Here is a 21,582-nt window from a genome sequence, read left to right as displayed (position 1 = left end):
TACTTTACAAAAGCTTTATTTAAAGTCGGACATGTTAAAGCATAGACAAAACAATATCTAATGTCATCTTTTACACCAACATTAACAATACATAAATAAAATGCTCCGCAGGGCGCAGCTTGATACGACCGCAGAGGTCGAACCCTGAACAGTTGGGGGAAGTATGGACACAACATTCAAGCTTGATACAGCTTTGGATTTGGATTGTGATTAAATATTTGACACAGCATAGGTTTCTAACACAGATTGAATGTGGTCTAAGAACTTAAAAATTTTAAATTGGACATTCACCTATTATGGTCCAATATCCAAAATCTAAATACATGGTTAGATTCAGCATATCAAAGAACCCCAAGAATTCAATTTTTGATGAAATCAAACAAAGTTTAATTTTGGACCCTTTTGACCTCAATGTGGACAAAGTTGATAACGGGGCCCAAAAATCAAAAATCTAAATACATGGTTAGATTCAGCATATCAAAGAACCCCATATATTCAATTTTTGTTGAAATCAAACAAAGTTTAATTTTGGACCCCGATTTGGACCAACTTGAAAACTGGGCCCATAATCAAAAATCTAAATACATGTTTAGATTCAGCATATCAAAGAACCCTAAGAATTCAATTTTTGTTAAAATCAAACTAAGTTTAATTTTGGACCCTTTGGACCTTAATGTAGACCAATTTGAAAACGGAACCAAAAATTAAGAATCTAAATACATGGTTAGATTCGGCATATCAAAGAACCCCAATAATTCAATTTTTGATGAAATCAAACAAAGTTTAATTTTGGACCCTTTTGACCTCAATGTGGACAAAGTTGATAACGGGGCCCAAAAAATCAAAAATCTAAATACATGGTTAGATTCAGCATATCAAAGAACCCCATATATTCAATTTTTGTTGAAATCAAACAAAGTTTAATTTTGGACCCCGATTTGGACCAACTTGAAAACTGGGCCCATAATCAAAAATCTAAATACATGTTTAGATTCAGCATATCAAAGAACCCTATGAATTCAATTTTTGTTAAAATCAAACTAAGTTTAATTTTGGACCCTTTGGACCTTAATGTAGACCAATTTGAAAACGGAACCAAAATTTAAGAATCTAAATACACAGTTAGATTCGGCATATCAAAGAACCCCAATAATTCAATTTTTGATGAAATCAAACAAAGTTTAATTTTGGACCCTTTGGACCTCAATGTGGACCAATTTAAAAACAGGGCCCAAAATCCAAAAACTAAATACACGGTTAGATTCAGCATATTAAAGAACCCCATGAAATCAAGAATAAAACCCCATTGAAATTGGTCAAGAAATAAGCAATTTATAGGAAGTATCTTCTTTTGCACAATCCTGTGCTATTAAATATTTCTTGCTATTGCGCAATACTGTACAATTGACAATTTCTTGCTATTGCGCAATATTGTGCTATTGGATATTTCTTGCTATTGCGCAATACTGTGCAATTGAAGATTTCTTGCTATTGCGCAATACTGTGCAATTGAAGATTTCTTGCTATTGTGCAATACTGTGCAATTGAAAATTTCTTGCTATTGCACAATACTTATTATATAATAATTTACACATCCTGTTTGGTGTGTATCTCCTACCATATCATTATTATTTGATTTTAAATATAAATCAGAAATAACCAACTTAAAATGGAAAATTTTAAAAGAAACAAAAAAGGAAAAAAAGAAAAAAAAGGAAAAAAAATAAATCCCCCCCAAAATTTTTTGAACCCCCATTATGATTCATTACCCCCAAACTCAATCCCAGCCTTCCCTTTGTGGTATGGTACCTTGCAGTACAATTTCAGAGAGATCCATACACTTGAACACAAGTTATTGTCTGGAAACTAGAAAAAAATGCTTATTTTTGGCCCCTTTTTGGCCCCAAATTCCTAAACGTTTAGGGCAATTACCCCCAAACTCAAACCCAGCTTTCCCTTTGTGATATGGAACCTTGTAGTACAATTTCAGAAAGATCCATACACTTACACACAAGTTATTGTCATGAAACTAGAAAAATGCTTGTTTTTTGCCCCTTTTTTGGCCCCTAATTCCTAAAATTTGGAGGCAATTACCCCCAAAATCAATCCCAGCATTCCTTTAGTGATATGGAACCTTGTGGTACAATGTCAGAGAGATCCATACACTAACACACAAGTTATGTCTGGAAGTTACAAAAATGCTTATTTTTGGCCCCTTTTTGGCCCCTAATTCCTTAACTGTTGGTACCATAACCCCCAAAATCAATCCCAACCTTCCTTTTGTGGTATTGAACCTTGTGGTAAAATTTCATAAAGATCCATTCACTTAAACTAAAGTTAGAGTGCGAAAACCAATGTGTCTTCGGACGACGCCGGACGACGACGACGACGACAACGCCGGACGACGACGACGACGCCAACGTCATACCAATATACGACCACAAAAATTTTTTTGCGGTCGTATAAAAACAAAGACAAGACATACAATACACATAAGGCATATACATAAGCATGCTTACATCATACACAGACAAAAGCATTTGGACAAAACGACAAAAGTGTGCAGTATTTATTATACCGATGTCATCACATTACATTGTGGCATTTTCATGAATTGGTTGTTTATTTGGGGACGACCATTTTCATAATTTCGAGGAGGGGTTAGGAGGAGTTTTTTTTAACAGAAATACTTAATTTCAATCATTGCAATGAAAATGTATTTATTTTTTGGAGACAATGCTGCATTAAAATATTTTACTTTTATTTTTCAGGAACAACTACCGGTATTGCCCACATTTTGTATGCTTAGATATTTTCAAGCTGACTTTGAAATGCTTTTGATATTTGACAATTGCAATGTGTGGTTACTTATTTTCAACATCCTTCTGCCTCAAATAAGTATCAAATGGTCGTCCCTTACTAACTTAAGAGATCAAACAAACATATCTCCTATGTCATCTATCCGACTATATAACCAGTTCTGCCATGATCCTGACTGAACTTGTTATAGAAATGACTCCATTCTAATGAGATATTGGATGATTCATGCATAGCAGGAGATATTTTTCGTATTCATGGAACTGTTCACACTCTTCTTGAAGTTGATACAATTTTCATTCTTATTTTCATACAATGGCTATCAGAACCGATGAGACAACTGTATAGTTATTTTAGTTACAGATATTCCAACAAGGTTATGAGGAAAATAAGTTGAAACAACCTTGGAATTGCATGAAAGACTTATGTTATCATATGCTTTGACATTGCTTGTAGAACTGGTGCTTTTCATTTGACCATGTCCTCGTACAATAAATAAAGTGCCAATAAACAAAAACAAAATAACAATTCAGAACAAAATATAACAAAAATACATGTCAACAAATGCTTTTTAATATTATGCTAGCCTAAAGTACAAATGTATAATTAATAAATTTTAATTAAAAGATTCAAACATATCATTGAATAAACACTACTTTTAATAATAATTAAGTATTATGACTAAATTATTTAAATTAAAACTGTATAGATAAAGATATATTCCTGAAAGATTGTGCAACACATTACACACAAGATATGGAAACTCTGTATTATAAATGGAATGTGCTGATGTAGCTACCTAATTATATCTCTAGTTTTGGATTTTTTGGATATTAAATGATTGTCATGATTGGTAAAGATTAAAACATGGGGTATTCTTCTGGACAGTATCCGGGTCCATTAATAGGTTCAGCAGCAAATCCTCGACTGAAAAAATATAAAAGATTTTTTTAAATTTCAAGAATTTAATAACATAAAAGTAAGTTATAAATTTCTTAAGCGCAACTTCATTATTAAAATCAAATCAGTAATTTATATGAACATCTAAATAAAATTTACTTAATAAACATCGAGTAACCAAATACATCATTTTTTTTAAGTATGAATCTATTCCATGTGTATGACCTCGTCATGTACACCATCGGACGCATGAAATTTATAAAATGTTATTTTCATTTACTAGAACTGGGTCTATACCACTGCTGGTGGACTGTTAGTCCCTGTATCAATAGCTCAGTAGTCAGTGCTTCAGTAATATAATGATTCATAACTTAACTTTTCTTAGATTCTTCGTTTATATATTAAAAAAATATTAAGAAACTAAGGATTCAACTCCCTCAGGCAAAGTTAACCTTAGATGAATTTGGCTTTTCTTTTTATGTCCCTTTTGAACATAAGGCTCATCACATATTAGGGTATTTATGCATTAATGGCTTTCAATTGTTTGGATTTGAGCGTTTCTAGTCGAGGTATTAAATTTAGAAAAGCGGTTCAGACACAAGAAATTTCTAAAGTGTTGTTTTCATCTATCAGTGTAATAAATTAAGGATATTATAAGAATAATTCAATAATAACCTGGTACCTTCACTGCTATAAAAACAGACATTATACATCATGTGTTTACGTTTTCAATATTTAAAAAGTTTCTTCTAGGAACTACCAATTTAGACTATTCCTGAAAATTTATACTAACCTGACCATTCTACATCTATGTTCTTCAAGCCTTGGCGCTGCCTCGGCTGTATTTTTTAAAGACATATCACTCCATAAACGTTCACCTACTGCAGCTGCTCTTGGCCTATGTAATAAATACACATAATTAGTTTAACATACCTTTACCAATACAAGTAAACAAGGAATTTAATAACATATGAAATTCAATTTAGCAAAAATCAAAGTTTACCTTCAAGTTACGAAATTATAAAGAAACTAGGGTCACAACTCCCTCAGGGAAATTTGACCTAAGAGGAATTTGGCTAATTTTTTAGGCCTTTTTGGTCATATAGCTCTTCACAGGTATTATATATACTTGGCTTTCATATGTTTGGGTTTGAGCATTCCTGATCAAGGTAAATCAAAATAAAGCGTTTCGTTCACATGAATAAAGTGTATAATCATTTACCATTCTAATGCAACATTGTTTGTAACGTTCATTTTGATTGGATAACGTCACCAACTCTCATGGCATCAATTCACAATATGATGTGAAAACATAGCGCAAGAGCAGTCGACGTATGACAGATTTTAAATGTATGATTTGACATTGTTTTCTGTCAGTTTCATTAGAATGAGATAACAATATTATATTTTGCTCCGACGGCATCAATTGGTGATTTGATGGTCGCAAATACCTGTTTACTGGCTCCGCGTTATCTCATAATTTTACATTAAAGATAAAAGTATAATTTCCAAAGAAAAAGTTGTCCACTATAGGTCATTAGAAAGTCTAAACGTTTTATTTATGCAAGAACTGCAAGGAAACTATAATAATTAGAATGTATGGACTTCTTTTTAAAGTTCCTACTTGCCATACCTTTTGATCATTTAGTTATTGTGCTAATAGTTCTAGTACGTCTCTTACCAAAATCTAGCAATCAAGTTGGTGTCATCAACAAATTCACCCCACATACAGGTTTCACCACCAATAATTAATTTCTTCTGTTCATCAGTACCTACATGTACAACACCGAAAAAATATCATGTACAGTTTAATATAATATATACAGTCAACAATTGTGAAATCAATAAACATACATCAAAATCATTACGGAATGTGACCAATTAACGTTAATAGATAAAAAACATTTTCATTACTTTATGGCATCATATAAATGGACATTTATCACAGTATGTGTATGTCTTACAATGTATTCAGTACGTTTTGAAATGTTTTAGTTGCCAACTATAAAAATTGCATTATAATCTTTTTTTCCAAATTACCGTTAAATTGTTGTGGATCACAAGCATAATATTTTCTCCAGTCATCACCATATGATATGTAGTTCAAGTACCAACAAGATGATAGCAATGTTTTATATCCTAGCTTAGTTATTTTGGCAAGTTCTTCTACATATCCACCCTTCCAAACCTCTACAACTGTATCTGGTTGTACCTACATTATAACAGTGTATAAGAGATTGATATTCAGGTAGTTACTTCTATGATTACAGCAATTATCTTAGATTTTTTCATGTCTTCCAATATTGTAATTTTAAAGAAGAATGTAATTAACATTGATTGATTGATTGATTGGTAATTGCTTTACACCGCATCAGCTATATCGTGTTGAGGATCATTAACATTGAAGTTTCTTAATTTATTAACTATACTTGAAGTTTTTTACTTTATATTTTTGTTTTTTTGGAGGTGTTCTTTCAGTGATCTGCCTTTATCCTGTTAATTTTTCAAACTCCTTTATGATGAAATGTGACAATGCTATGAAATACAAAGCATATTTTACCATAGCTCCATTGTCTATTACTTCTTGCCATATAAGGTATCCTTTGTTTAACTTTTTACCAATGATATTTAACAAACTGAAACGAGAAAAGGCAGGAAAAAATCAACATAAAGAGACTTTTGATGTACTAGAGTTTATTTAAAAATTACAATTATAAAAAGAAAAAGTCTACTTGTTTTGTTAAAGGTACAGAAGCATGTGGGGACTCCTTTTACTGACATGAATCATGATAATGAGGGCAAACCCAACCCTTTACCCTAAAATAGAAATAAAAAAATCCTTTTGGTTACTTATAGGAATTTGCAATATGCTATGACTGTACACATGAAAGTTCATAATCTGCAAAATGTAAATATTTAGATACAGATATTTTCCATATGACAAACACTTTGTGTGTAAATATTGATGAATGTGTCTCATAGAAAATTCTATTTGTTTTTTTATAGTCTGTTTGTATGAATCTTTAATGCACTGTTCATAAAAGGCATTGGTTGTAAAAGTGTTATATATTAATGGTACACTCAATTAAATTACTACTATAGCTGACATAGCTTCCAAAAGTATCTGATACAAAATAAATGATAGACAAAGTAATCTTTTCGTTTAAAAATTTTTATTTAATTTTCTTTCAGCATATAACAGGTCATTCAGTGGATGCATTAACTCCTGCTCTGAAAATATCAAATCCTCTGCATGGACAGAATGGTAAAGAGTCAAGAAATGATGGGCATTTGTGCATGCTTTTTTATTGTTTTTTTGTGTTTTACAATTTTTTAAGACAATTCCTGTCTCAAATTACTAACTAAATGTGAAACGTATCTAACGCATAAGATTGCTGCAACTGTTAAAATATTGGGTGCTATAGATTTCTTTTCTATAACTGTTAAAATAAAGGGGGCCAGTGATTTCTTTTATTTACCAAGAACAGAACAAAACTATCAATGAAGAACTTCTGCATGCTAAGGTTATTAAAATGAAAACAAAATTCTGTTGGTTTTCTGAAAGACGTAAAGGAAATCGTTCCACTGCAATGTGACTAATGTAAAAACACCAATGCATGTATCTTATCTTTTATGAAGATATATTAAGCTGTCAAAAAATAGGTTTTGTCATTTAGTCTTTGGAAGATTTTTAATGTTAACCATGCATAAATGTTTTTTTTCTGACGACCTATTATCTTTTGAATTGAAATTTTAATATTTTTAAAAACTAGACGCTTCTCTCTTTTGGTATTTCTATTTCAGGAACCTTTGAAAGGATTCTTGTCAATTAAAATCAAGTGTTCTATCAGGTTTCTTACTTCTGCATGTAATATTGTTCCAGTTTTGAATAACTTGTTCCAAAACTCATTTTTGACATGAATGTTGTTATATCTGGGTTACTCTGCCTAAAAATAAAATAATAATATCTTGTTTTACAATACTTGATGCAGATTACATTGATTTGTGTTATGCGCTAAACCCAAAACATATCCATAAAATCAATACTTTTTTTATTCAAAAGTCTTCAACTGAGTTACAAGGCACAGTATTTCCTTAGCAGGACTTAATTGTTATTGTTCTGTATCATGTTTCACATTTTAGGTATGATTGATAAAAACTTTAGTTCTAATCATTCCACATATCTATTTAAGTAATTTTCCTATTTCTAATCTTTATTTTATCTGAATATTGACATGTTTGTTTTCAGTATTTTTTTTCGTTAATGTTCATGCATGATCTCCTTCATTTTAAAATTCTCTACATAAAACTAGAAGAATAAATTTTTTTCACATCAATTGCAAGGTACTTTTAACATTTTTTTTATTATGCCCCCGCCGTAGCGGAGGGGGCATTAAGTTTTACCCTTGTCCGTCTGTACGTACGTACGTACGTACGTACGTCCCGAAATTGGTTTCCGTTCTCTAACTTGAGTTTGCCTCAACCAAATGTTATGAAACTTATACACAATGCTTATAACCACAAAACACAGATCAAGTTTGAATTTTGGTGGCGTCACTTTAACCGATCTAGAGTTATGCCCCTTTATAAAAGGAAATATTGCAAAATTTTTAGTTTCCGTTCTCTAACTTAAGTTTGCCTCTACCAAATGTTATGAAACTTATACACAATGCGTATTACCACAAAACACAGATCAAGTTTGAATTTTGGTGGTGTCACTTTAACCGATCTAGAGTTATGCCCCTTTATAAAAGGAAAAATTGCAAAATTTTTATTTTTCTTCTAAATATCAAGTTTATATAATATATTTTTAAAATTGGAGTTATCTTCCTTTGACCATGATTATAGTTGAATCAACTACAATCAATGCTTTATACAATGCAATGTTTGATTTTGACTTCCACTGATAAAACACAGATCAAGTTGAATTTGGGTAGTGTCACTTTAACCATTATTGAGTTATGCCCCTTTATAAATAGAATGATTGCAAAATTTTTTAGTTTCCATTCTGTAACTGAAGTTTTCCCCAGCCAAACATTATGAAACCTATACACAATATTCATTACCACAAAACTCAGTAAGGATCAAGTACAATTTTTTTGTTTCAGTTCTCTAACTTGAGTTTGCCTCAACCAAATGTTATGAAACTTATACACAATGCTTATTACTACATAATACAGATTAAGTACGAAATTAGGTGGCAACACTTTTACCATTCTAGAGTTATGTCCCTTTATAAACATAAAAATTGCTGAATTTTTTAGTTTGTCTCAACCAAATGTTGTAAAACTTATACACAACCGTTCTAGAGTTATGCGTGTTTACAAATAGAAAAATTGCTGAATTTTTAGTTTCTGTTCTCTACTTAAGTTAGCCTCAACCAAATGTTATGAGACTTACACACAATGCTTATTACCACAAAACTCAGATCAAGTTCAAATTTGGGTAGCGTCACTTTTACCGTTCTTCAGTTATGTCCCTTTATAACTATATGATATGCAAGCGGGGGCATCATCTGTGTCCACATGTGGACACTATCCACATTTATATATTTTCTTACCAACATCCAAATGAAACTTCATCACCACCAAGATGGATATATTGATCTGGGAAGGTGTTTGCTACGTCACCGAAAAATGTCTCCAAGAAAGTATAAGTACTATTCTTAGATGGGTCTACTGGTCCATAGTTACCATCAAATACACCCTTACTGTAACATTTCGTCAATAAATCTGGTATACCCTTTCCCCATGATTGAGTATGTCCTACGCGATGAGAAAAAACAATTATGTAAAAGGTTATATAATATGAATTATTGTGATTAAACTTTGACAGAAATGTCACTAAGATATTGATTATATAGTCAAAAATGTTAAAGCTTGGGAAAAAGAAAAGAAAATTGTGTGATATAGATGATATCAATTCGATAAAACGTACCTTTTGAATTTATGAAGTCATTTTCTAAATGCAAACATTTCTGGTATTTACACATATACTAGTAGTAAGAGGTGACATTAGTTGACTGATATTCAAATCTGATGTATCCTTTAAGATGATACTAATTAAGATAAAATAACAATAAAATGCTCCGCAGGGCGCAGCTTGATACGACCGCAGAGGTCGAACCCTGAGGATTGGGGCAAGTATGGACACAACATTCAAGCTTGATACAGCTCTGAATTTGGATTGTGATTAAATATTTGACACAGCATAGGTTTCTGACACAGAATGAATGTGGTCTAAGAACTTAAAAATTTTAAATTGGACATTCAACTATTATGGTCCAATATCCAAAATCTAAATACATGGTTAGATTCAGCATATCAAAGAACCCCAAGAATTCAATTTTTGATGAAATCAAACAAAGTTTAATTTTGGACCCTTTTGACCTCAATGTGGACAAAGTTGATAATGGGGCCCAAAAATCAAAAATCTAAATACATGGTTAGATTCAGCATATCAAAGAACCTCATATATTCAATTTTTGTTGAAATCAAACAAAGTTTAATTTTGGACCCCGATTTGGACCAACTTGAAAACTGGGCCCATAATCAAAAATCTAAATACATGTTTAGATTCAGCATATCAAAGAACCCTAAGAATTCAATTTTTGTTAAAATCAAACTTAGTTTAATTTTGGACCCTTTGGACCTTAATGTAGACCAATTTGAAAACAGGACCAAAAATTAAGAATCTAAATACACGGTTAGATTCGGCATATCAAAGAACCCCAATAATTCAATTTTTGATGAAATCAAACAAAGTTTAATTTTGGACCCTTTGGACCTCAATGTGGACCAATTTAAAAACGGGGCCCAAAATCCAAAAACTTAATACACGGTTAGAATCAGCATATTAAAGAACCCCAAGAATTCAAGAATAAAACCTCATTGAAATTGGTCAAGAAATAAGCAATTTATACGAAGTATCTTCTTTTGCACAATACTGTGAAATTGAATATTTCTTGCTATTGCGCAATACTGTACAATTGACAATTTCTTGCTATTGCGCAATATTGTGCTATTGGATATTTATTGCTATTGCACAATACTGTGCAATTGAAGATTTCTTGCTATTGCGCAATACTGTGCAATTGAAGATTTCTTGCTATTGTGCAATACTGTGCAATTGAAAATTTCTTGCTATTGCACAATACTTATTTTATAATTTACACATCCTGTTTGGTGTGTATCTCCTACCATATCATTATTATTTGCTTTTAAATATAAAACAGAAATAACCAACTTAAAATGGAAAATTTTAAAAGAAAAAAAAAAGGAAAAAAAGAAAAAAAAGGAAAAAAAAAAATCCCCCCCAAAATTTTTTGAACCCCCTTATGATTCATCACCCCCAAACTCAATCCCAGCCTTCCCTTTGTGGTATGGTACCTTGCAGTACAATTTCAGAGAGATCCATACACTTGAACACAAGTTATTGTCTGGAAACTAGAAACATGTTTATTTTTGGCCCCTTTTTGGCCCCTTATTCCTAAGCGTTTTGGGCAATTACCCCCAAACTCAATTCCAGCTTTCCCTTTGTGATATGGAACCTTGTAGTACAATTTCAGAAAGATCCGTACACTTACACACAAGTTATTATCTTGAAACTAGAAAAATGCATGTTTTTTGCCCCTTTTTGGGCCCCTAATTCCTAATATTTTGAGGCAATTACCCCCAAAATCAATCCCAGCATTCTCTGTGTGATATGGAACCTTGTGGTATAATTTCAGAGAGATCCATACACTTGAACACAAGTTATTGTCTGGAAACTAGAAAAATGCTTATTTTTGGCCCCTTTTTGGCCCCTTATTCCTAAACGTTTTGGGCAATTACCCCCAAACTCAATTCCAGCTTTCCGTTTGTGATATGGAACCTTGTAGTACAAAGTCAGAAAGATCCACACACTTACACACAAGTTATTGTCATGAAACTAAAAAAATGCTTGTTTTTTGCCCCTTTTTTGGCCCCTAATTCCTAATATTTTGAGGCAATTACCCCCAAAATTAATCCCAGCATTCCCTGTGTGATATGGAACCTTGTGGTACAATGTCAGAGAGATCCATACACTAACACACAAGTTATGTCTGGAAGTTACAAAAATGCTTATTTTTGGCCCCTTTTTGGCCCCTAATTCCTTTACTGTTGGTACCATAACCCCCAAAATCAATCCCAACCTTTCTTTTGTGGTATTGAACCTTGTGGTAAAATTTCATAGAGATCCATTCACTTAAACTAAAGTTAGAGTGCGAAAACCAATGTGTCTTCGGACGACGCCGGACGACGCCAGACGACGACGACGACGACGACGACGACGACGACGACGCCAACGTCATACCAATATACGACCACAAAAAATTTTTTGCGGTCGTATAAAAACTGAGGGAATCGCATAAACTCCAAAAGGAGCCAGAGCGGTGGGGCCAAAAGCGTATGCATCAACAGCTAAGTGAATCAACACTCAGTCATAACGGTCACAATCTGGAATAGGACACAATCTCTAAATTTACAGAACAGACAATTATTCACAGACTGGTATCTAAATATCCGAGACCGTGAAAACATGTCGCTATTAAGTTGAGACACAGCCACTTTGTATCGGTCCATCAATTGTGAAATGTAGTCTCGATTTCAGCCGTTCTTCCTCATTACTCTGTTGGAGCATTTTTTGTGTCAGGAGCACTCCCTTATAATAAAGTCTATACAGTGTGAACATGCACAAGCGTAACATCTTATTTGAGATTTGTAAACGATAAACGATGGGGACAAAGGGTAGGTTAATTCTGATCAATAGTAAACTGACAATTGGATAGTTCATCGTTGGTCATTGATTCTAGTTTGAAGTCGGCCAGCTGTACATGTGTCAATCTCGAGGAAAAGTTTAAAATATGAAGCAGACTTTCTTGTTCACGTAATATCCTTAATCTTAAGTTCACTATGATATGTGAGATGCAAGCACTCATTGAAATGTAGGATATTGAGTGACAGAGCATCATCAATACATCTGAAAGTGAAATTAAAGAACCTTGCAAGATATCTTTAAACAAACGAAATATACATATAATTAAGTCCTACTTACCTGGAGTATCAAACTCTGGTATGACACGAATCCCCCTCATTCTTGCAAAACCAATAATGTCCAAAACATTAGAAGCTGTGTATATATGGCCAGATCCTGGATAAGATCCCTTTAAGATACAAGTTTAACATCATTAGAATTTATACATATAGTTTTAAACTTCTGTCGATTTCACAAACCTCGAGTGCATTGATAAGCCTAACAGTTGCTCTGCAAAATGAGTTTATAACTTACAAATTGGTCCGCAGTGTATTTACACTAAAGGCTGTGAATAGCAAGTAACTACTTAAGTTTAATGCCAATTTGTTGGCAAATCTGCATGGCTGGTCACCATATTTAGCTCTTTTATATGTTAAACCAGAGACATATGTGTATATATGGCTCTGGTTAAATAATATTCTCTGTGTCAGCCTGCATTTCATTTTCTGGTTGCCATGGTTAGCTTTTTCCATTGATTATTTCCAAACGAAATTGTCATCTTAATAATCATAATAATTTTCATTTTTTCTAAAATACCTTTTGGCTCATTTCAGGAAATGCTGCACTTGTATAAGGAAAAGATTGGTCGTCCACAATGTGCCAATGTAATACATTAAACTTGTTCTGAGCCATAGCCTCCTGTTCAATATAAATAATAAAAAGTAAGTTCTCACTCTTTATGGTACAAAAACATCACGAATAGCTAGCGAAGATGATATTCAGGGGGATAGGTGTGCCTTATGGCCAAAAATCTGATATTTTTTCTTTCAAATATTTCTGATATTTAATTCCCGACGTTTTAGGCAAAGTATTTCTCTGGGCTCTTTTTTTTTAAACTGAATCCTGTATAATACATTGTATTTTACATAACACATACTCAAAATGACAGATCACAATAATAGCTCGCAAAACGTATCTTATTTAATATGTTTTATTGATTTAATGTCTAATAATATAATTCTCTAAATAATATCTCATATAATACTTTTTTAATTCTTTTTAAAATATTTGGCATCAAACTATGAGAATAGTATTTCACTTACTATATGTTCCTTGATGACGTCAACAGATAAAAAATGTCTAGATGTATCTATCAACATTCCACGATGCTGAAATCTAGGAAAGTCTGTGATAGTTGTTCCATTAATGAAATACTACAGAAAATATACCACTTGCTTATTAGCTTTCGAGATAAAACATATATAAAATGAACATTCATGAAAGAAAATTACAATTTTAAAGCAAACAAAATACATGCGTACACTTTTATTGTATTTTTTTATTTTAAAGTTCACATATCAGTAAACTAAATTCAATATGGCATTCGTTTTCAATGTAAAAATTCATCAAATATATCCCAGGCTTATGATTGGTTACGCAAGACGAGCGTTCCGTCTACATCAGCGACGCTCTGATCAAAACAACTGAAAGGCCAAATCAAATACGAAATTTGACGAACATTGAAAACCGAAAATTCCGAAACGTGTTGCCAAATACGACTAAGGCATGGAGGTAGAAAAACCTTATGTTTTGACTAATTAAAATTTTATAAACTGAAAATGCCCGTAATCTTTAATTACTATTTCACAGAAGTGCTAATTTCTTGGCTGGTGATACCCCAGGCGACAAAATGTCCATCAGCTATGATTCAGAATGAACCTTTGATCAAATGTGGGTCTTCTACAATTGCTCTTAAAAAGTATGTCAGTCCTAAAAGAACATGCTCTTCATCGTTTGTATTTGGGTTTGTTTTTTTAATATTTTTTTGGCCTCAAGTGCCACTGATGTAGAAATGCGAATCTGGTCTAGTAAAATTGGTACCGTTTCTGTTATGTTGATGGCTATAAATAATAGCGATTAAGGGCACACAAAAAAATAAGAACGGGGTACATACGACGACAAAGGGCAGACATAACTAGAGGCTCTAAAGAGCCTGTGTTGCTTACCTGCATCTTCAACAATGGCCACTTTTTAGTAAAAAATTAGCATTAAAGGGAAACAACCTTATTAAGGATTAACTGACAATTTCGGTAATAATGATATACTTGTAGATCTTATCCTGCTGATATTTTTTCCTTTTTAAAGTTTCTATTTATTTATTAAATTTTCAAAATAATAGGCAAAAATGCCAAAAAAAAGGTAAAAAATTATCATTAAAAGGCACTAACTCTAAAAACGAGTCGACTGAAGATTTCGGCCATTATGGCTCATTTAAAGATCTTGTCTTGCTGATCATTTGTGCTATTTAAATTTTTTGTCTATCCATTACAGTTTTCAAGATAATAGGGAATAATGGGGAAAATCGTCATTAAAGGGCAATAACTTCAATAAGTAGTCTACTAACGATTTTGAGTCATGTTGACTTATTTGAAGATCTGATCTTTTTTATCATTTTTTTGCTAGTATTGTGTCTATCTATCTATTACAATTTTTAAGTATAATGCAAAAACGCAAAAACAAAATGATAAGATCGCCATAAAGGGAAATAACTCTAATAAGGAGTCGTCTGACGATTTTGGTCATGTTGACTTATTTGTAAATCTATTCTTGCTGACCAATTTTGCCTGTTAAAGTTTCTGTCTATCTATTATAATTTTCTAGATAATAGGAAATAAATGGGGAATGTGTCCATGGGACACAGATGATGCCCCCGCTTGCATATAACATTATAAAGAGACATAATTCAAGAACGGTAAAAGTGACGCTACCCAAATTCTTACTTGATCTGAGTTTTGTGGTAATAAGCATTGTGTATAAGTTTCATAACATTTGGTTGAGGCAAACTTAAGTTAGAGAATGGAAACGGAAAATTAAGAATTTTTTCTATTTGTAAAGAGGCACAACTCTAGAAATGTAAAAGTGACGCCACCCAAACTCAAACTTGATCTGTGTTTTGTGGTAAAAAGCTTTGTGTATAAGTTTCATAACATTTGGTTGAGGCAAACTAAAGTTAAGAGAACGAAAACCAATTTCGGGATGTACGGAAGTACGGACGTACAGACGGACAAAGGTAAAACTTAATGTCCCCGCTGCTCGGTGGGGGCATAATATGTTTTTTAAAATAGTATAATTCGTCATTCAAGCGCAATAACTCCTATAAGAAGTCGTAGGACAGTTTTGACGTAAAATAGACAATAGGTGGAGCTCAACATTCTGAACATTTTTGCTCCTGCATTTTACCCCTATGTTCTATCTTAGCCATGTCGGCCATCTTGGTTGGCAGGAGGGGTCATCGGACACATTTATTAAACTAGATACCCGAATGATGATTGTGGCCAAGTATGGTTAAATTTGGCACAGTAGTTTCAGAAGAGAAGATTTTTGTAAAAGTTAACAGGTGACGACAGACACAAAGTGATGAACAAAGCTCACATAGCTTTTCGGCCAGGTGAGCTATAGAAAGGCGACAAGAAAAGAAGATTATAAATCACTAAGCAGAAAACCAAGTCCGTGCAATACGAATCTTATAAAAAATCGAAGGTGAAATCAAATGCTCCAGAAGGGTTAATAGTTCCTGAACTTCTTGCTACATTAAAGTGCATTCGTTTTTTCTTGTCTACCTCTTCGTTGTTTACAAAGACTGCATGCCAACATTTTCAAAATAAATAAACTTAGTTCAAATCTGTATGTTGTATAGAGTATATTGACAGGCTATTAAAAATCATACCTGAAGACTACGTCTAACTATAAGTTGACTAAATGTTTCCAGTCCTCTGAGAGCACCCCAGACTTCATTGGCATTAATAGAAATACCAGATGCACTGACAACGAGATCGTCTAAAAGGATAAAATTCATTCTTCGAAATTTATGATTTCAAAAATTCATGATACCATGCGTTTAAAAAATCTTTTAGGGATCTCCCGTTCTTTATTTGCTGACTGGAGCCATCTATTTATGTCTGTTGCACTGATTTATAAAATACCGCTACTTACGATCGGACTCGGGATAAATTTTAGAAGACAAGTGAGATCAGTGTACTTTTTTTTTTTTTCGTTAATAAAATCTGTGAAAAGACATTATTACGGTCTAGGTAAATAAATGGGCTATGTCACATATTTTAGTATAAATTTGCATACAACTTAAGCACACTCAACTATAAATGAAAATTGAAAACAAGAAATGATTGTAACAGGATGCTGTTACGAAGTTTCCCAAACGAAGCTCCCATAATTTGTCATTCCCAGGGTCGCCTGACATCACAAAGTCCAGTGAAAATTGGTTTGCTCCAGTAAAATATGCATTAGTGATGCCTGGGGACTGACCCTGTATATCATTCGAATCTTCTTGACATGACGAATAGGACTATATATGGTTTAGGGGTGGGGATCTCGACCATTTACAAGATATTAGATCATTGGGGATGGGGGACCTCTAGGGACTGACCCTATATATCATTCAAATCTTTTTGACATGACGAATAGGAATATATATGGTTTAGGGGTGGGGATCTCGACCACTTACAAGATATTAGAACTTTCTCAAATGGCAGGGGGTGGGGTGATCCCTGGGGACTGACCCTATATATCGATCAAATCTTCTTGACATGACGAATAGGAATATATATGGTTTAGGGGTGGGGATCTCGACCATTTACAAGATATTAGATCATTGGGGGTGGAGAACCCCTGGGGACTGACCCTATATATCATTCGAAACTTTGTGACATGACGAACGGGAATAAATAGGGTTTAGGGGAGGGGATCTCAACCATTTACATGATATAAGAACTTTCTCAAATGGCAGGGGTGGTGGTGATCCCTGGAGACTGATACTTTATTTCATTTAATGTACTGTATCATGACTAACCAGAATATATATGGTTTAGGGGTGGGGATCTTGACCATTTACAAGATATTAGAACTTTCTCAAATAGCAGGGGGGTGGGGGGACCCCTTGGGACTAATACTTTATTTCATTTGATGTGCTGTATCATGACTAACCAGAATATATATGGTTTAAGGGTGGGGATCTCGACCATTTACAAGATATTAGAACTTTTTCAAATGGCAGGGGGTGGGGTGACCCCTGGGGACTAACCCTTTATTGCATTTGATGTGCTTTATCATGTAGAACATTTTCAATTATAAAGATTGTGTCTATCACTAACAGTTTTCAAGTTATCATTTGAAAATTAAAAAAAATAAAATCCCTTAGGGTTCTATAGTAAACCCCTCCCTTCTTTTGTCCCTCAAAGTACCCCTTTTTAGACCCCAATGCACAAACGAAGCCCTGATTGCACCACTAGACATATTAGTCTAACATATTGTGAAACCTTAAGTAAATCTGACTAGCGGTTTTGGAGAACGGGTGCGGACAAGTTCATTTAAAAAAGTGGCGGAGGAGGAAGAGGGAAGAGGGAAGTGGGATGAATAATAATAAGAAGAAGAAGAACTGAGCAAAAACAATAAGTCTTCCCAAACTTAAAAATAATGCATCTATCTCTTTTATTTTCTGTAATGAATTAATTCTTTCAAAATTGGTAAACATTTGTATAAAAAGCACAAAAAGTCGTCGAAAAACGTTCTTTAATTTGTACTAAAATAATCAATTCTTCAAAATTCCCAACCTATAGATTATTCTTAAAAATCGATATGTTGTTTTTTTTGTAATTAATAAATTTCAATTTTGAATACAGCTGCGGTATTTTAAACAAAAAAGCATTTACTAAAAAATCTTTCAAATTGGTCAACCATCAAATCTCTAAAACTTCAGCATAGATTTTTCTTTAAAATGTATGCTTACATCTTGTTACATATTTTCAAAATCTATTCAGCTGCTGAACTTAACTGTTTAAAGACTTGATTGATTGATTGATATTTGCTTATTGCCCAGTGACAAATATTTCAAGCATATTCAGAATGAGCAAAAATCGTCTGTGATAATCGGTAAATTTTTAATGCCACTGGAAAATTATGGTATTTATTTTAGGGACAGAAATTTTGCCTCATCTATGGACACATAAAGATGTTGCAAGAGTTCTTTAACGTGCTGAAAAAGTAGCACTCTGTTTTTACATGAGACATCGGATTAATGTCCCATTCCGATCGGACGTGGCTGCGTACTTATACATCCCGCACAACCAAACAGACGTTCTGATTTAGCATGTGTTTTTACTGTCGTATTTGAGATATCCAATAGCCATATTTATATACATCAAAATCCCTAGACTGTTTAAAGGATTTGACAACGAAATAGAATTAAGACTTCTCGGACTCCTGTCGTTCAGCAGAAGAACCTGCATGTGTTTGGTTTTGAAGGATGCATAAATCATTACAAACAGTCTAGTTTCTAATCTCATTTCATCACTACTGTGTTTTTTACATCAGTTCACTAGTGCATGGATATTCATGATCTAAAATGTGCTTTCATCTTGAAAAAAACGAGATACATTTATATTCAATTATTTACAACTATCTGGGTGTTCTGCACTACTGTAATGTTAATTCAAGAAAATCACTTGATTTCCACTTCCCAGATCTATATAGCAAACATTTCAGAAGCGCCTTATACTACTAAGTGTATATATCTTCCAGTTGATATGATATTCCAGAGCCTTCCTTTCCTATCATTATTTCTTTGGTAGAGTTGGTGTCTATACAAGGAAGCTATTTAATCATGGGTGTGAAATGGTAAAGTTGAAGTAATCCCTTCGAAATATTTACGGATGCCAGCACGAGTTGGCTGATTGTCATGAAATATCTTTGTCACTGATACCACGGATATGTTCCAATTGTCAAAACCACTGTCCCGTAATCTTTACCAGGATTGCGGCATCACCGAATTATAATTATCACCGCATTTGTACTTACCACGACCAACACGACGGGTGTCACATGTCGAGCAAAATCTGCTTACTCTTAATGATCATCTTAATTATGTTAATTCATCCCACCTTTGGTTTTTTGTAAGGTTAGTGTTATTCTGTCTTTACTTTAGTGTCTTGAAGTCTTCATCTATTTTATGTCCCACCTAGGGGCATTATGTTTTTCGGTCTGTGCGTCCGTTCGTCCGTCCGTCCGTCCGTTCGTCTGTCCCGCTTCAGGTTAAAGTTTTTTGTCAAGGTAGTTTTTGATGAAGTTGAAGTCCAATCAACTTGAAACTTAGTACACATATTCCCTATGATATGATCTTTCTAATTTTAATGCCAAATTAGAGTTTTGACCCCAATTTCACGGTCCACTGAACATAAAAAATGATAGTGCGAGTGGGGCATCCGTGTACTATGGACACATTCTTCTTTGCCATGGGGTAACGATTGTCAGTTTCTCTTACATTGTACTATGATGAGTTTTTGTATCTTCTGTCTCTTTTCTGTACCATGTTTATGCAGGGAAATTACAATTGACGCACAGCTACTGTTCATGCATATGTACTTTGTAGTATTATAAATATAAAGTACTGAAAACGTACCTTTATAATGCAGTACTGTTTCAGTACTTTTTTACTATAATTGTTCTATTCCAGTACCATAATTTCCCAGTGGATTTGTACTTCGTTGAAAGTAACAGTACACTAGTTACATCACTACTACATTATGTAGGTACATTTTGAGTACTAGAAAAGTGCACGTACAAAAGTAGATGTGTATCTCACATGCTAAACTGGTAGTATGTCAAAGTCAGGCTCAATGTTTCATGTATTGATCGATGGTAAATTGTTGTTCCTTATCAGGCTTGAAGTAGCACAGTTGTGCGAGTTCAGGTACTGATCAACCTTATGTACTAACCCGTACGAAAAGGAAAGACATTGTTATGCAAAAAAAATACAACTTTACGATCAATCTTCGATTTAAACCACAGGTGCATGGGGGAATGGAACCCCTTTTTTCATTTATTTCTTTAGTATTTTTACTTATTTTCCACCTTTTTCCGCATTCTTGCAACTATCTTTACGATTTAACAATAAAAGTTTTTTTTTTGGCCTATGAATTGAGGGAAAACCCATGTTGAAATTCCTGATGTTTACGTATAAGATGCATACTTACAAGATTCGTCCGATTCCAAACTTGGAAATTTTTCACATTCTGACTTAACTTTAACTGATGCAGTTGTCAACGCGTTTCCGTTGTCTGACCCATGTTGTGGTTGAAATTTAATAGTTGTGCCGAATATTATTTGTCTATATCTTGCAAACGCTGAGGTAAGGATATCACAGGTTTCGCCAGTCGCTTCGAACCTAAAACTTGATCTATCTATCGCATACACGTTGCCTGTAGGTGTATATTTCTGTGGCATTGGCCATGGTGCTCCTATTGTTGGATTAATAGTCGCTTGAAGATTTCGTGAAGAACATAGCATTAACTTTACAAGGAGGAAGAAAACACCGGTGTTTACATTCGACACCATTTTGTACGATAAGACATCACATGATATTTTACCTTTCATCATGTGAAGAAAATCGATTACCGTATTTATTCAAGATAGGTCGTGTATTTCGAAATATAGAACATCGATCATCTCTCTAACTATTTTAAATAGCAATTAATATATAGATTGTTTCAAACCACTTCTCCGCTCGAACAATGATTATAAAATAAATTTGATTAATGATTGCAAACTAAAAAACTGTATTGTGACAATTTATTCAGAGAACTCAGTCTTGGAACAGTCATAATGATAACATTTTGACACAATTTGCCACTATATACATTTACAAAAACTAATCAAAAAGAAAGTTTCAAAAAAATAATTTGACTTTTTGCAGCTGTCTGTGAATTTATAGAGCAGCCATTATAGTATTGTAAAAATGTGGCGCACTTAAACATATTTTTTGCAAGTTTATATGTTTGTTATGTTTGTTATGTTTTTTAA

General features: G+C 33.3%; 1 protein-coding gene across 2 annotated transcripts; it reads right to left on the bottom strand.

The window, feature by feature from the left end:
• Nucleotides 1-21,141, bottom strand: LOC127734820 (beta-hexosaminidase subunit beta-like). 2 transcript variants are annotated; one of them, XR_007997781.1, is made up of 13 exons: nucleotides 20,757-21,141; nucleotides 16,439-16,548; nucleotides 13,815-13,925; nucleotides 13,309-13,410; nucleotides 12,793-12,901; nucleotides 9,278-9,482; nucleotides 7,578-7,664; nucleotides 6,278-6,353; nucleotides 5,758-5,929; nucleotides 5,399-5,489; nucleotides 4,511-4,615; nucleotides 805-3,744; nucleotides 1-407 (listed from the first exon to the last, which is right to left on the bottom strand). XR_007997781.1 is itself a non-coding variant. In XM_052244851.1 (12 exons), exons 1-12 carry the CDS (start codon nucleotides 21,115-21,117, stop codon nucleotides 3,678-3,680), a joined length of 1,596 nt encoding a protein of 531 aa, XP_052100811.1. In that variant the 5' UTR covers nucleotides 21,118-21,141; the 3' UTR covers nucleotides 1-3,677. The 2 variants fall into 2 exon arrangements, 1 of the variants encoding a protein (XP_052100811.1); XM_052244851.1 differs by having other exon boundaries at nucleotides 1-3,744.
• Between the last annotated feature and the right edge of the window lie 441 nt (nucleotides 21,142-21,582).

This window comes from Mytilus californianus, unplaced genomic scaffold, assembly GCF_021869535.1.
Source record: "Mytilus californianus isolate M0D057914Y unplaced genomic scaffold, xbMytCali1.0.p SCAF_3, whole genome shotgun sequence".
NCBI classification, from domain to species: domain Eukaryota; kingdom Metazoa; phylum Mollusca; class Bivalvia; order Mytilida; family Mytilidae; genus Mytilus; species Mytilus californianus.
Note: the sequence above shows the minus strand (reverse complement) of the source record. Positions and strands in the feature narration are given on the sequence as shown.

Bases quoted from the DNA above. Each gene is read 5' to 3' on its own strand.
- LOC127734820 (XM_052244851.1), bottom strand. From the start codon at position 21,117: ATGGTGTCGAATGTAAACACCGGTGTTTTCTTCCTCCTTGTAAAGTTA. The intron at 16,549-20,756 runs GTAAGTATGCAT...TTATCCTTTTAG, and splicing joins TTTGGAATCGGACGAATCTT to ACGATCTCGTTGTCAGTGCA. The intron at 5,930-6,277 runs GTAAAATATGCT...GTTATAATGTAG, and splicing joins TAATAGACAATGGAGCTATG to GTACAACCAGATACAGTTGT.